At 39.8% G+C, this 17187-nt stretch overlaps 1 protein-coding gene across 3 annotated transcripts in view; it reads right to left on the bottom strand.

The window, feature by feature from the left end:
• Mtmr12 (myotubularin related protein 12) overlaps positions 1 to 17187 on the bottom strand; it is a 74141-nt gene that overhangs the window by 55832 nt on the left and 1122 nt on the right. The window contains exon 2 of one of the 3 annotated variants that reach the window (XM_047555951.1): positions 4107 to 4212. The exons of the other annotated variants lie outside the window; for them this stretch is intronic. Coding sequence (XP_047411907.1) covers positions 4107 to 4212 — 106 coding nt within the window. The remainder of the gene's footprint in view (positions 1 to 4106; positions 4213 to 17187) is intronic. 3 annotated transcript variants of the gene reach the window in all.

Raw genomic sequence — 17187 nt, forward strand, 5'->3', positions numbered from 1 at the left:
ACACTAAGCTCATTTTAAAGCTTCACAAATTTCCAACAAATGTGTCAGTTAAAAATGGACTATGTGCTCTGTGTAGCACCTCTTGCCATTCCATTTAGTTTTCACAAAGCTTGCTATTATGGCACAAAAGAAAGCCAAATCTGCTGGAGACATAGCAAGTCCAAGTTTTTAAAACTAGGATATCTCAGTGTCCTAAATTCAATTAGAATAGAAGCATGACGCAAATGAAGACTAGTTCTGTTAGAGGGGTAGGACCAGGGTTAGGCTTTTGTTGTTGTTAATTTTGTATTTCAATGTTTACCTAAATATTATGGCTACTCTTTTTGTTTGCTTGTTTTACTTTAAAAAGAGGATAAGAGCATGAAAAATAAGTCTTTCAATTTCCTTAAGCTTTACCCCATAGATCAAAAGGAGCTACATCTGTTCTGACTCCCACCGTGAATATCAACAATTCCCAGGATGTGCAGCTACTACTACTCCCAAAACATCTAAGAACCCCACCCATGCTGAGCTAGAAGTTTTCCCCTTCTAGCGATGTCTATGTCAGACAACATATCAGAGTTTGAGAACTGTCACCCTTTCTTCAGCGATTTTATGGTCCAAAAAAGACACACCTACTAGAATCAACATCATACAGCTGGCCCAACAAAGAAAAAGTTGTCAATCTGATCTCCTTGCTTCTCTGTTTCTGAGGAGTGGCCCCACTGAGTCGGAGTCAACATGCAAGCTACCTATCTAGTTCCTCCAAGAGTTGCAAAACAACCCTCATCTCTAATATATACCAATTCATTTCAACAAAGAGCTCCTGAACATTCTAAATGCAGGGTCCTCTGACTTCCTCAGAAGGCCTGTGTTCCCTGGATGAGTTCTGCTCCAGATATTTCAACACTTTTGGCTGATGGTCCCCAATGGTTCTTCACCAAGATCTGTCATCAGAGTTCCAGACCTGGACACCCTAGAAGCCTTCCAGTTTCCCATACTAGATCCTTAAAATTCACATTTCAAGTCAGCTCGTCACTACCTCCATTCCCTAGTCTCCTGCTCCTCTGGGCTCTGCTCCCTAATCATATCAGAAACCTGGGAGTCACTCTTAACTATTCCTGCCTCTCACTACTGTGCTCTGCTTTCTTAACACCTCTAAGTCTATCCACATCTACCCTGCCTGTTGCTGCTCTCTCACTTCAGGTCACTATCCTTTGCCACTTCACATACTCCTGGGACCGCCAGTGTCACCACCTCTGTTTAGCTCCCATGCACCTATTAGGCCCACCCAATTTACCATCCCCAGTTCTATCCATCCAACTCCCCATTCAATCCTCTGTCCATGCAACGCAACTCCTTTGTGAAGCTTTCTCAGATCCAAACTTTCTTCATCAGAACAGTGAAGGGGCTACCTTTTGTAGGCGCCCAAATCACATTCCGTTATATGCTTCCATTACAGTACTTTTCACACTGTAGTGCAATAATCTCTTACCTAGTCTGTGTGGCCAAGCAAAGACACAAACTGAGGGCTTAGGCTATACCTTTATGGATTTTAAGCCTCAACTCCAGTATATAACTCTTGATAAAGTATGTTGTTAATAAAAATTCACTGAAAGATCACACACATGAAAAAATACATAAAGACAACTACTTCTTGATCCCAGTAATATTCTTTAATGCCAGACATAGTTCTTAGGAGGTTAAAGAAATAAATCTAATACAAATTCCCGAGTTGGGCACAGCGGTGTTCATCTGTAATCCCAGTGGCTCGGGAGGCTAAGGCAGCAGGATGGCAAGTTTGAGGCCAGACTGGGCAATTTAGTGAGACACTGTCTAAAAATAAAAACTAAAAAGGGCTGGGGCTATAGCTCAGTGCACCAGGTGGCCAAAAAAAGAAGAAATAATAATAGGGGGAAGTCTTTAGGTCACTGCAGGCATGCTCTTAAAAGGGATCGTGAGACCCCAAGTCCATTCCTCTCTTTTCTGCATACGGTCATGAGGTGAGCAGTTTTGCCTTACCACATTTTCCTGCCACCATGTGCTGCCTTGCCACAGGCTCAAAAGTAAAAATCAAGCAAACAAGGATTGAACTTCCAAAACAGTGAGCCAAAATAAACCGTTTCTCTTTTTAAGCTGTTAAAGTGACAGAAAGTTGACTACACATTATGTATATGATTAGTGCCAGGTTCTACTGAAATACTATTACATTCTTACCTTAGCTGACTTTCTGAAATATATTTTAGTTTCATTGATGGAGTAGGGGCACATACAAAATCAAACTTTGACTCCGAAGACCTGCCACTGAGGATACAGGCTAGAGTCCAAATGAATCCATCCATTATCCAGTTCTAGGGAGTTAGAAAGGGAAATGGGATCTGTTTCCTAGAGCTAGTTCCCAGGGTTACTGGTTCCCAGCTTCTGGCTGGAGGGGTTGGCTCTCTTAAGAGCTAGCCTGACTAGCAGGCTCATTCCATAAGCCTCCCGACTCTGAAAGCATGATCAGGTAATAGCTTTGCTGCTGACCACAGCTCTATTCCACTAACTATGTTCTGCCTTTGGCAGTTACAAGCACCAATTACTCTGACAATAAACCAAGAGAAACAGCATCTGAAGCCAGGGAGGCAGACATGCAGTAAGACTAACTGACAATCTCTGTCTGGTCCCAAGGTAACAGACCACATACATAGATGACTGTGTACCTGGTCTTTAAGGACTATGCTGTTTAAATACTTATTTTGCAAATCAGTTCTCAACCATAAAAAGTGCTCACGTCATAAGGCTATTTGAGAACTCTAGACAGCATTTCAGACTAAGCGTTGTTATCACAAAGATACACATCTAACTAAACACACAAAAATATAATTTGTTGGAGGTTTTATTATGCCCACTTTCACATGTCCTACATCACTTAACTTGACAATCCTGTAAGGTATTTTCATCCCTACTTTATACAGCTGATTAGATGGTAAAGTCAGAACTCAATTTCAGGTCTTCTGACACCAAGTTTAGTACTTCTGATCCTTGAACTTTTTTTTTTTTTTTTTTTTTCCTGGTACCAGGGATTGAACCCAGGGGCACTTAACCACTGAGCTACATCCCTAGCTTTTTTTGTTCTTTATTTTGAGACAGGGTCTTGTTAGTTGTTTAGGGCCTAAGTTGCTGAGGCTGGCTTTGAACTTGTGATACTCCTGCCTCAGCCTCCCTAGCTGCTTGGATTACAGGTATGTACCATCGTGCCTGACTTGATCCTTAATCTTTATTTTGTTTTTTCAAACATTGGCTTGCCTTCCTTCCTTCCTTTTTCCTTTGTACTTTGCCTTCTAATTCTACCTCTCACTGTTTTGGGCCTGCAAACAATGAATTCCTACCTAAAGTTCAGCTCTGGAAATGAAAAATATAGCAGAGACCAATATTTTCCTATCAAATTATTTATTTTTCCCCTCCTAAAAAATGCATTTAAATGTCTTCAAATCATAATGTGTAGCATTTAGGCAAAAATTTCGGGACACGATAAAAAAGGAAGAAATGTGATCCATAATCAGGAAGAAAATTAATCAATAGAAACTGATGAAAATAAATAAGACATAGAAACTGCTCACTGACAGCTAGAACTTAATTAAGGGTGTATGGCCCAGGGTTGGACATTTTTCTTATGTGTTATGTCATGTAAAGCACTAAACCTCTGGATTTTACATGATCTAACAGATGGAGGCCTCCACTTCCCAGGCTGTAAAGATTGGTCACCAGATTCCCATAATTGGTTGGGTTCAGATTTTGTTATGCTTATGGAAATCTGAGTGACTGTGACTACTGCTTTTTTATATTTTCAACCAGACAAAACATCCTTCAGTACTACTTTCCACCCTCTACCCAAGCACAACATCTTGGGAACCTAATGTGGAAACAGGTAAACTGGAAAGGAAGGACTGATGATGTTGTCTGGTGGTTCCCTCACTGCACATGCCCCTTCTCTGGAATAGTACTTGAGGTCACAGTGATTTCTGGAAAAACCTTCTCCTCCCTATAGTCCCTGCCCCCTTGTGCTTGACCCTTGCGAGATGACTCCCTGAGAAGGTCTAGTTAGTTGGTAGAGGCTGCTGAACCCAGACGCAAGCCTGCCCTACCTCGCTGGGTAGGGTTGAGGGAGAAGCCAACTCATCTTCAGAGTTTACTCTCTGTGTGCACCCAGGTGGCTCCTCCTGACCAGGAGGAACCAGCTCCACAATGCACCTATTGGAAGAGTTTGATAATACAAAGTATTAAAATGGTGTTCGATATATTCATAGATTGTACAACCATTACCATAATCAATTTTACAGCATTTTTATCACCCCAAAAAGAATATTTTGGCTATCACCAATCCTACACCCTTTTCCTCTTACAAAGTAACATCATCAAGTGTCCTTTCAACTATAATAAATTTCTAAAGTGGGGAAACCAGCAAGGACTTTTGACAGTACACTACTCTGACAGCTAGACAATACTACTTACTCATGTGGCAATTATAAATCCTTTAAATCCTTTCTTTCACATTTAGGTCTACTGGGTTTTTTGTTGTTGTTCTGGTTTTTTTTTTTATTTTTGATTTTCCCTGGACTTAGATTTTTCTCTCTCTCTTTTTTTTTTTTTTAAAGGAAGACAGTGACTACTCACTAGGATGTACTCTAAATTCCTCACTCTGTTTTGACAGCTCATCTTTTCTTGAAGGCAGTGAAAGCATTTCTTACTCATACTTCTTAGCAAGAATTATCCTCACCAGGCATTTGTTTGGCCTTTAAACAATCCAAACACTACATCAAACTCTCCCTAGTAAGAAATTCAAATTAGAAAGGAAATGGTAAGACCCAAATGCCAGTGTAACTGCATAGGTCTCACCTCACCAAACAGTTGACTGGCTTGGTTTTCTTACTCTCCGAGTCATACTCAACAAAGAGAACCTATACACCTGACAGAGTACAGAGCTGCCCGTGTTAGAAAAAGGGCAGCCAGAGACATAACACAGGGGAACAACTGGGCTTCAGGCACCAGGACAGGTCACTGGTTTAACTAACTGCCATAGTGTTAGTAAAAGGAGTATTTCAAGGCAAAGCACCTCATGCCAAAGCTGATTACTGGGGCACAGAGACTGAGACAAGAGTCAGTGATACTCTAAAGACCTAACACAGGGGCTGGGGAAGCAGCTCAGTGGTAGAGTACTTGCATAGCATATGTGCAGCTGGAGGAAACACAAACAAGCAAACAAACAAAGCCTAACATAATTCACAACCTAAAATCTTCAAAACACATTAAACAGAAGAAAAAAAGCCTCTGAATGATGCTTCCCACCAGATACCTTTTGAGGTTCTCTTTTGGAACAGGGCCCATGTGTCACCAAGTCAGGGCCACTGTCTTTTTAAAGCTCTCCCTAAAGCCATCAAAAGGAAACACTAAGTGGCTGGTACTACAGTCCTGACTTCAAGGAGCTTATCGTTCTGTTGGAAAACCAAGCCCCACAGACATACATCAATTATATGCAAGGAATAGAGAATAAATAATTGTATCACTAAGAACCAAAAGTCTAGAAGTGCAGAAAACTCACATACAGACAAAAAAAAAAAAAAAAGGAGATGCTAGTCTCATGAGGACAGATAAGGATGCAGAGGCTGAAGGGACAAGGGTCTAGATACTGCTCAGCCAGGAGTTTGTCAAACTATTTCTCACATCTTTCCTTTCTCTCTACATATTGTTGAGTTTTCCTTATGATTTCATTTGAAATAGCAGTTCTCAACAAAGGATAAGGGAAGAGATCAGTTACCTGAAATTTTGAAAAAATGTAGATCAATACCATAAGTGCCTCCCTCCCCTATGGTATAATTATATCTCCTACGTAAAATTTTATTTTTTTGTATTTTCTTTATATATCTGATTGTCTAAAAGTTTCCCTGAACAAAACATGTTTTAAAACTCCGTAAGTCAGGAAATGAGACCTCAAGGTCACACAAAAATTGGCCAGAGCCCAGGCTTCCCAAATCCAAGTTGATGCTTTTCCAACAAAACCAGAAGCAGGTTGAGATCCTGGGTGAGCCTTAAAAGCTTGTTATAGATTTTGATCAGTGGAAGGGGCAGGAGAAGCAGAGGACTCTTAAGTGGGAAAATGACAACATGAAGACTGCACTCACCAGGAGCCTGGCCTTGGTGTGCAGAGGCTCTCTTGAGTGGTGCAGACAGAAAGAGGTGGGAGGTGGGGAGGACAGTCAAGCTCTTGCACCAAGTGAACTCAGACACAAAGGGAAGCTAGACAGGGAGGGTGGCAATGAAAATAAACACAGACCACCACAGAGGGCACCCTGGGACCGTTACTGGTTTGGAGTATGGACATCTAGGGAAAGAAAGGGGCTGCTGATTTAAAAGGAGAGGGAGGAAAGCCAAGCCAATTGGAGGCTATCAGTGCAGGACTTAAAATGCTACCCAAACTTCAAGTCCTCCTAGAAATCTTTGGGATAAGAAAAGACAATTGCTACAGGAGGACAGAAAGGAAATCATGAATCTATTGAAAAAGAAACTGCAGTAAGCGAGGCCCTCTGGATAGAACGTAAAGTCAGTCATGGAGGGCATGGCATTGCCATTCAAGAGCAAAGGCACCCCTGTCAGGTGCTGAGCTAGGTGTACGTGGTTTATTTCTTCTTATCCTCAAAATAAGCCTGCATGGAAGATGCCTACTCACATGTTACAAGTGAGGAGAAGTTTCAGGTGAAGTCCCATGTTTAAGGTCACCATCAAATGGCTGAATCAGGATTGAAAAACTCCAGAATCAAAGGCTCTTCTATGATATCATGGCATCTCCTTCCCATCTCCAAACACCCACCTCTTCCAGGAGTGCAAGGAAAGACAATGCGCAAGGGAAATGTAGGTCAAGTCTTACCACTATCAGGACCAGACTGTAGGTAAAGTTCACCTCTATCAGAACCAGACTGATGCCCAAGGAAAGGAAGAACAGTAACTAATTTAACACTCCAGGACTGGTTTGTAGCTCAGTTGCAGAGCATTTGTCTAACACTGGGGAGGCCCTGAGTTCAATTTCAAGCACCACAAAAACAAAATACAAAACAAAACAAAACAAAAAAAAATGGTAAATCTACATGTTGGGTATTGTGTTAACAGCTTTCTATGGATTGCCTCATATAAGACTAATAGCAACCTTATGGGCTAGACACTATTCTTATTCCCATTCCAAAGATCAGGAGACTGAGGCTTACAGAAGTTAAATATCCAGCCCAAATTCACAGTTGGCAAGTAGGAGAGTTCTGATTCCAAAGCCATGCTCTTAACTACCACATTATATAGTGGTGTTGGGATGTGTAAATGCCAGAGAAAAAGGTGTCAGGTGACAGTTACAGAGCTGTCACTGCCTTATTCTTTAAGCTATGAGATGTGACTAATGGCAGTTGCAGAGACACATGGTGTTGCCTTCTGTACCTCCCCCTCCACCAACTCCCTCAGAACTGCTCTATAAACTCTTAAGTTAGCCAAATAGCTAGAAGGAGCTCAATGCCTTGGAGCAAAAGGACAAGAGGAAGCAGGGACAAATGAGAAGGTGCCTATAGGCTCGCTAAGGACCAGACTGACCTAATGGTAAAGCAGCATTTTACAGAAAGAAGGAATCCTTGGTGGGGTGGCAGGGAATCTCAAATCTCAGTCATAGAGGTGCTCCTTAGATTCTATTCCTCAAAATTTCTCTCTCATTTTCATGCATGAGTACATGTCTTACATAAGAGATGGGACAGATGCTCTAACAACACAGTCCCAACATACCTATGAGTCTTTCAAGCTGTCAAGCTGTCCCTCTTGCCTGCCTGCTACATTATCTACCTCCTTCCCACACCAAATCCTACTTTAACACTGGCCTTTCCAAGTCCTCCACAGTCTTCATAGGAGACCAGATGCTGCAGTGGATTCTGTAGTGGACCCTCCTCCTCTTTGCTCTGAAGCATTCTGGGTAGCCCTCCCTTTTAAGTAGGCAGCTCCTACCTCCATGCATTAGAGCCATCTGGTGATCTAGTCTCCCAAACAGTGTGTGAAACTCCCAAGTACACATTGTTTCTTTGGATTCCTAATTTTAACCTAGTGTTTAGCAAATGGTGGATACACAAAAACATTGTTCAAATAAATAATCTTCCAGTAAAAGTGATTATTAATAATAAGAGCATCTAGCAGTTGTTGAGTATCTTCCACTTGTCAGGTCCTGAGCTAGGTACACATAGTTTATTTCTCCTCATCCTCAAAATAAGCCTGCATTGAAACTATCCACACGTTGTAAGTGAGAAGTCTTACAGGGTGAAGTTCCACATCTAAGGCCACCATCAAGTAGTTGAACCAGTACTGGAAACCTTCAGAATCTAAGGCTCTTCCATAATATCATGGCACCTCCACCACATCCTCCTACAGATAAGTTTATTCCTCAGATGTCCCTCTGTTCAGCATCAGCCACAGTGACAGACTCAATCTCACCATTCTGAGGGTCATTCTTATGCATCCAAGAATGCCCCTAGCTCTCTTCTGTCTGCCCACCAGATCATATCTGACATATGGAGTTTCTTAGGCACTACTTATATGTACACTGGGGTTTCCTTTATTACCCTTTGAACACAGACCATCTTCTTTACTCAGCAGGTCATTAAAATATAAAGGAAAAAAGCAGCCACTTCTTTCCTCCCAAGAGCAAAGCAGCATAAAGAATTACTGAGGCAAGTGAAACTGAAGCAAAAAATTAAGCAAGCTGGGTTGGGGTAGGGAGTACAGACAGATGACAGGTAAGCAGGGAGGTAGGTAAAAGTGAGAAAAAGAGGGGTCAACAGAGGTATTTGTGGTCAAAGGAGAAGAACATGGAGCCCCACCCAGAACACCCTGGGAGATAAAACAGGTCCTGTTGATGAGAAACAACTCATCCCATGACAGAGTCCCAGACTCTCCTTTAACTAACATAATATCCAATACCACAGACTGGGCCACTACAGAAAGTGCTATTTTGCCTAGGCAGGAGGTACAACTTTGCAGGGAGACAAAGAGTGAAAGAATCATTATGTGTTCCAAGCACAAGGAAACACTGGGATGATGGATCTTAAGGGATTCAATTTTATACCTACAAAGAAGGCAGGCATGTGGTGAGATTTTTGATTTCAAAAACTGGGCTCATTTTCTTCAAGGCATTCTCAGGTATTAAAACTCTCTTAGGAAAAAGAAAAAGAAAAAGATCATCAGTCAGCTGGATGTGGTGGTCCATGCCTCTAACACCAGCAACTTGAGAGGCTGAGGCAGAACGATCTCAAATTTGAGGCCAGCCTCAGCAACTTAGCAAGTTCCTAAGCAACTTAGTGAGAGCCTGCCTCAAAATAAAAACAATAAAAAGGGTTTAAGATACAGCTAAGAGTGAGCGACTCTGGATTCAATTCCTAGTACCAAAAAAAAAAAAAAAAAAAAAAAAAAAAAAAATCAATAAACTCCAGTAGCTCAGGACCACTGTCTGAAACAGAGGTTGATGATCTGACCAAAGAGAAAGGTAGACTTCAAAATATCTTGCCATTGTGGCCAGGACTTCCTTTGCCACCACCCACACTTAAGCTCTGCTGTCTTGTGGCTAAAATCCCTCCCTTCCCCAAAAAAAAAAAAAAACAATGGAGTTAGCATGCCACTGCTGACAGGGTGCCCTCCAGACAGGTCTGTACCAAATGATGACAGATAGGACACAAGAAGAAAATATGATTTCAGTATTTGGGGAAAAGCATTTAAATATGAAATCAAAATACCAGAGTCTTGCAACTGCCTTTGAAATAAAGTTATTATTCCAAGACATAATTTGATTTTACTTAGGTTAATTATGATTCTATTTGATACATTTGTAAACTTATAAATATTCATATATTCATTCAATATTCATAAATGAATACTGGACAGATGTGTTGACTGAACAGAATTTGGCTTTTGTCAGTGGCCCATTAGAATTGAGGAAAAAGGAAAAATAAGTCTATAATGAAACCAGCAAAATGTCAAAGGACAAATGTTAATAATGAAAAAAGTCAACAACTAAGTGCTGTCATTAGATTGGAATTTCAAATATAATCAAATCATTCTCAAATGTATAAAGGAACAAAGAAAAGAGGAAAAGAAACTTTTAGAGATAGTGAAAAATATTCTAAGAAAGAATTACCACTCGGAGTGAACTTTCCTGGCATGATACCATGGCAACAATCACAACAACAAAATACTCCACTTTGATTAATACTTTAGCTGGGAAACATTTTTGTACTCTAAGATTAATGATTAAGCACTTTATGAAACCATCCCAGCAACTCTGACCAATTTCTGAATAACAGTAACTCACTTCTGTTGAAGGCTAACTATATGCCAAGTACCCTGTCTAGAGTTTTACATACTTAATCACAGTTAATAAATTCATAATTTTTTTTGTGGCTCTAGGGATTGAAGTCAGAATCTTGCACATGCTAGGCAAGTGCTCTACCATTGAGCCACATTCCCAGCCCCACGTAAATGTTCATACATAACTACCATGTAAGATGTGCATTATTATTATTAGTCCCACTTTTCAGGTAGAACACAAGCAAGGCTTAAAGTAAATGTCCTAACCCTTAGCTAATATGAGGAGCTACTGACAAGTTTTTGCTTTCCTTAGAGTTGTGATCTACTAGGTATAAAGAGGGGAATAAAGGAAAGGTGTAACATTAGGGTCTTTCCATCTCTCCTACAGAATTACTTCCTTCTAGAGTCCTTCTCTGCTTTTACTTTCTTTCATCTTTCTCCCAAAGCAACAGAGAAGTTAAAAGAATTATCCAGTTTAATCCAACTTGCCAATATATCTCAAGAGGTTTATTTTTTAAACAATTCCACTGAAGATTTAGAAAATATTTTTATAAGGCTCCCATTCACCACAAAACCTACTTCAATGAGAGTAAACTCAGGGTGTCAAACTGATACAACTTTGGTTTATTAATATGGCTAAATATGTATTTGACCAAAAATTCATCTATCCAAAACCTCTGCTATTTGTTAAACTTCACAAAAGTTCCCATATTTGGCTACCATGGGCATAACTCTAACAAAGCCAGGGACTCAGTCTTAGCCCTTTTCTGGATTCACATGTTCTCTTGTCAAAGACTGCAAACTCACTGATGAGAAATAGAGAGTGGTTCCCAGCTATTAAAACATGCTCCATTCATATGGATCAGCAGTACCATCTCCAAAAATGGCAACCACATATAAGATTTTTATACACTGGAGTAGATCACCAGAGATATACAAGTAAAGACAAAGCCTGGGCATACTATAAAATGGAATAATTGTTTTGGTTAGGGTACCATAAATTAGGGTAATTTTTAAATTTTTAACTTCCAAATACTGACCTTACTATACTGACTTTATCATAATAAGGTAAGCACTTTTTACAATGATAAAAAGGTTTCTGGCCCCTGAAATCAGATTCTTCCTAAAGCACACTGTTGCATAGGAGAGTTTTATGTGGAAGTATTCAAAAAATATCAAACATTCTGTTGAGGATGTTCATAGAAAGATCCAGAACTTTAAACTTTAAAGTGTGGTCCCACAGACTAAGATTCTGACAGTAGTCCTGTGTATGTGCGTACCTACATGCACACTAAAGATCAAGCCTGGGCCTTGTACCTGCTAATAAGCACATGCTCTATCACTGAGCTACACCCCCAGCCCCAATAGTCCTTATTGTAACACTGGAGATGGAAGGCTACAGAGGAGTTTCTGGCTCTCAGCTGAAGGCTGTGCCTGTGGCAGCTGTTTGATCATGCTACAGGAAATGTTGCTTGGCAGAGCCTCATGATGCTTTATGATGCTCCATCTGCAGAAGTTATGTGGTATTGGATCTGGCCCAGGAATATGCTGCAGGAAGCACATGCAGGAGAGAAAAAGCGGAAGCTCTGGACAGATCATCAGGCTAAAGCCACAGCTAAGAAAGTGATTTTTAGGAAGAACTTTTATTGTCCTTTTTCAAAGGAGAAAATTCCACCATGAAAAAATTATTTGGGGCTGGGTGCGGTGGTGCATGCCTGTAATCCCAGCGGCTTGGGAGGCTGAAGCAGGAGGATCACAAGTTCAAAGTCAGTTTCAGTAAAAGTGAGGCACTAAGCAACTCAGTAATACCCTGTCTCTAAATAAAATATAAAATAGGGCTGAGGATGTGGCTCAGTGGTCAAGGGCCCATGAGTTCAATCCCCAGTACCCCCCAAAATTATTTGGGGAGCTGGGGATATAGCTCTGTGGTAGAACACTTGCCTGGCATGTACAAGGCTCTGGACTCTATCCCCAGCACCAGGAGTGTGCACACATGCACATACACAAACTTGTGGACAGACTGAGGACAGGGGTCTGGCTATATATTTTAGCATCCTATCCCTATTAACAGAACCAAAGCCGTATGTCTCACACATGGTAAGTGCCGAGTTAAGCACTGAATGCATTCAAAAGTCAAAGGGGAAGGGGCTGGAGTGGTTGCTCAGTGGTAGAGCACCTGCATAGCATGCCAGAGATCTGATTTCCTCAATCCCCAGCAATGAAAATAAATAAATAAATAAATAGGTAGGTAGGTAGATAAGATACATAGATAAAGCCAGAGATGGGGGTATTCTGGATTTAAAAAAAAAAAAATTAGCTGGGAATGGAGAAAAAGTTTGTGGAGTTATGGATTCTTAAAAAAAAAAAAAAAAAAAGTGTGGTCGAGCACACTTATAATCCCAGTGCCTTAGAAGCTGAGGCAGGAAGATCACAAGTTTGAGACCAGTCACAGCAACTCAGAGAAAGGTCAACCTCAAAATTAAAAATAAAAAGAGCTGGGGATGTAGCTCAGTGATAGAGTGCCCCTAAATTCAGTTCCTAATACCACCATGAAAAAAAAGAATAAAAAGAAAGAAAAAGCAACCAATGGATCTGGATTTTTCTTTTCTTTTCTTTCTTTCTTTTTTTTTTTTTTTTTTTTTTTTTTGTGGTACCAGGGATTGAACCCAGGGGCACTTAACCACTGAGCTACATCCCCAGCCCATTTTTATATTTTATTTAGAGATAGGATCTCCCTAAGTTGCTTAGAACCTCACTAAGTTGCTGAGGCTGGCTTTGAACTCATGATCCTCTTGTCTCAGTCTCCTGAGCTGCTGAGATTACAAGCATGTGCCACCACAACTGGTGAAAGCTACTTTTATTTATCAGGACTGAGGGAGAAAGTTTGTTTTAGGATAAGTCATCTTTTCTTGTTATCATTATCTTCTTGTTAACATCTATCCACCAAAGTTATCAAAGTCAATGATCCAGCAAAAAAACATCTCAATAATTTTGTTTTGTAGATTGATATATTCCTACTCATTACCTAGAATAATGTTTGGTATTTAGCAGGTGCTAAGTAAACACCTGTTAAACTAATTAACTGCATCTTTGGAAAACACTGCCTCTAGAGTCTAAAAGCTAAGGGGTCCCTGCAGCTTCTTACTAGTCACATACCTGATCATCTAACAAAAGCCAAGAAAGAAATGGCTACTGGAGAACACCAATGAGAAAGTACTCTAGTGCACAAGGCCAAGCATACTGTAAGCAAGTTTCACTAATATTTCTTGCATTCATAAGCATAAGGATAAAAGAATGAGCCTGGGAGTCAAACATTTTTTGGGTGGGGTACTAGAGATTTAACGCAGGGGCAATTTACCACTGAGCTACATCCCTAATAATAGGATCCATTTCATAGGATTGTTGAAAGTATGAAATAAGTACAGATCCTGGGACACAGAAGTGCCTAATAAGTATATTGGGAATTGCTTCTTGTTTGTTTGTTTGTTTTGGTATATATCCACAGTCCTATCTCTGGGAAGAATACAGTATCACAAATTCACTTCTCCTCACCAAAGGAAATGGGCTTAAATAAGAGCTGTGCAAGTTTTCCCTGAGGGATAAATGGAAAAAAAAAAAAAAAAAAAAAGTGGGGGGGGAATCTTACAACCATTGTTTGTTTGTTTGTTTGTTTTGCCCCTTCTCAGTCTTCATCTCTTTTCTTCCCACATCTACATAAAACTTTTCCTGAGTTCCTGTGGGTCTGGCTTAGCCACTGACACTGCTGGATCTTTAGGAGACAGTTCTTAATTCTGCTGTCTATTCTGCAATACTACCGTGCCCTTGGGCAGGATGTTTAACCTTGTTAGGTCTCAGTTTTTCACATCTATATAATGGAAGAACGCTAGAGAGGTGGAGTAGATTAAATTCTCTTTCAAATCCAAAACTCCACTGAATAAGTCATTGATAATTAGTATATTCAAATGAAACATTGACCTAAGCTCTGTTAGAAAGTACACTGTAACCAAATTTGAAGACCACACAAAAATCAGTACAAGTACAGCAGCAATTTGAAAGCTAAATTTTTCCAAGTCAGTTTTAAAGAACATGAAAACTCCCTGAAGTTCTTACATTACTGCCTATCACACCGAAATGGATTCTTGTCAAATCATAACTTTCTCATAGGATCACCAAATTGTCCTTTATGTAAAAGCTTCAGAGTACAAGCACTAAGAAATTCTAATCAGTATAAATTACCAAAAAGGTGCTAACAACTTCAAGGTAACTGAGCAAAGAACTAATAGTCTTGAAGAATCAGAATTGTCATTCCGCATCCGAGAAAGTTCCTAATAAAACCATTTGAATTTGAAGATCATCTACTTTGGTCATTTGTGCTGCCTAACCTTTCCACCACATTGTGCATTTCTATTCAGGCAGAGGTTTTGTTTGTTTGTTGTTTGTTGATGCAGTAAACACTGAACCCAGGGCTTCATGCATGCCAGGTAAACACTCTACCACCAAGCTACATCTCTAGCTCTTGCTAATTTAAAATGATGTTGCAGCTGAACAACTAACATGGTGTAAGATGTTTATAATATACATTTTTGGTGAAAAACATTACAAAATAGTATGATTAGCAGTATTAATACCATTTTGGTGATATACACATACACACACATATGTAAACAAACACATATCTGATAGGATACATTATAAGTTGTTAGTAACTTTATTCATAACATTTTTGTATGTCTTATTCTTCTATAATGAACACTTACAGTTTCTGAAAAAATAATAATTCAAATGTGTTGTATTTCAACATGAAAGAGGGATCTGGCACCCAAACTAAAACCAGATACCTCCCTGGAGCAGAGCTCAGCTCTCAATAGTTCCCTTACACACAGGCACCAAAATCCTTTGTATCCTATGACTGAAACTGAGCTAACATAAGGGTGCTAAGATGTTTTTAGGCACCTACCATCAAGTACCAATATAGTCCCAGATTCCTCTCTCATGTTCACCTCAACTTTTAGAGCCTTCAGCTTCCCACTTACTAGTAACTTTCTGAATAATTTACAAAACATGGTCAAAGGTTCTAAACTATAGTTCAAAGTTTTACTTGTCACATTTACTGACTTAGGAGAATTGATGATAGAAGAACACAAGTTACTCTGGCAGAGATTCAATTTAAAAGTTGAAGTTAACGATTATCTCTAATTTTAGGCTATCAAAGGTCAGTTCTTTTTGATCAAAGAAAATGCAAGCCCATTTTTTTAAATTTTATTTTTATGTAGTTGTAGATGGACAGCACGCTTTTATTTTATTTGTTTATTTTTATGTGGTGCTGAGGATTGAAACCAGTGCCTCACCCATGCTAGACAAGTGCTCTGCCACTGAGCTACAGCCCCGGCCCTACCAACATTATCTTCAAATACTTTATCAAATATTTTATTTTATTTTTTTTAACACAAAGTGCTGCCTCTTGATCAACTCTTTGGTATGCTGAAGGCCACTGCCACTGAAACTTCCAGGATCTGATTAGCCAAGAATAAGCTTATCCCCAGGTGTAGCTAACATTACAATGTAAGGCCTAAAGGTTGTTCTGGCAGCTCAGGCACCTATCAACAAAAAAGCACATAAGAACCTGCAATTTCCCAGCTAGCAAAAGCCATACAAAGAAAGAAGTGATAGCAAGCCATACACCGAAGGCAACATGAAGGACACAGGAGTAGAAATAGTGAATGACAACTTTAAGTGCTCTAAGGGACTATCCCACTGGGTGAGTGTAGAGGCTACTAGACCCAGGGCTCTGAGACAAATAAACAATGCCTCAATGCTGCTCACATGCATTTCCCATAATGTGAAGTCTTGCAAAGCTATATACTTAAAAATAAATTGCTTTCTCACTTCCTCCTACCCTTACTTTAAAAAATCATCTATAATTTAGGTGAGAGCCTTATCCTGTTACAAAATGTTTTTTAGAATCAGAATACAACAAAGCATAGTATCTGTGCAGCATTATTTTAATGCAAGAAAACAAAACTGCCAACTATATGGATCTGAAAAATGCAACCACTCAGGCTTATTTTGGGGCTGAACCACTCCCCTTCCCTAATTATCCCTCAAAAGGAAATATATCAGGAACTGTGGGCAAAAAGTGAAAACATGTCTAATTAAATTACAACAGGTAGATGAGGAATCTGAATATTCCTGTACTCTGGCCACAGTTCAGAAGACTTTCCACTTGTGAGTTTAATCTCACTGAAGAGGAAAGGTTAAAGATCACTTGTCCTTCAACCAGGGTTCTATCAAAAAAAGACACAAAAAGAAACTGACTACATTACTTACATGTGATTACAAGGGAAGTCTGCTGAAAATTTAAGATGACCCTGACTCCATATCAAGTGCTAACAGAGGAAGTGGTTTTTATTTGAAAATTAGGACTAAAAATAGAGCCCATTACAAAAGTACTCTCCGCTAGAGAAAACGCACTCATCTTAAATTTGAAGATTCATATGCAAAGGTTATATAGTCCAGACAAGTCTTGCAGAAGCAGTCCCTGATTAAGACCTCTAATACACAGTTGACCTGTCTCTGCAGTACAGAGGTGAAAAGTAGAAGACATCTGGAGATAAGGAATTTGGTAGTTGTGTGTATGTTGCTGATTAAAGTGCTGTAGGGAAAGGCAGATTAAACCTTCAACAAATCCAAAATAAAAAGGCATTTAATTAGGCATTGATTAAAAGCTACAGTTTCAAGAAACCACTGAAAAGATCTAGAAATGTGCCTTTACCTCTCCCTCCTGCCCATTGGGCCTCTGCAACGCTAGTTTCCTTGGTGCTCCTCCAAGCCTTCAGCTACATGGCCTTCACC

Source organism: Sciurus carolinensis, chromosome 6 (genome assembly GCF_902686445.1).
Source record: "Sciurus carolinensis chromosome 6, mSciCar1.2, whole genome shotgun sequence".
Lineage (NCBI taxonomy): Eukaryota > Metazoa > Chordata > Mammalia > Rodentia > Sciuridae > Sciurus > Sciurus carolinensis.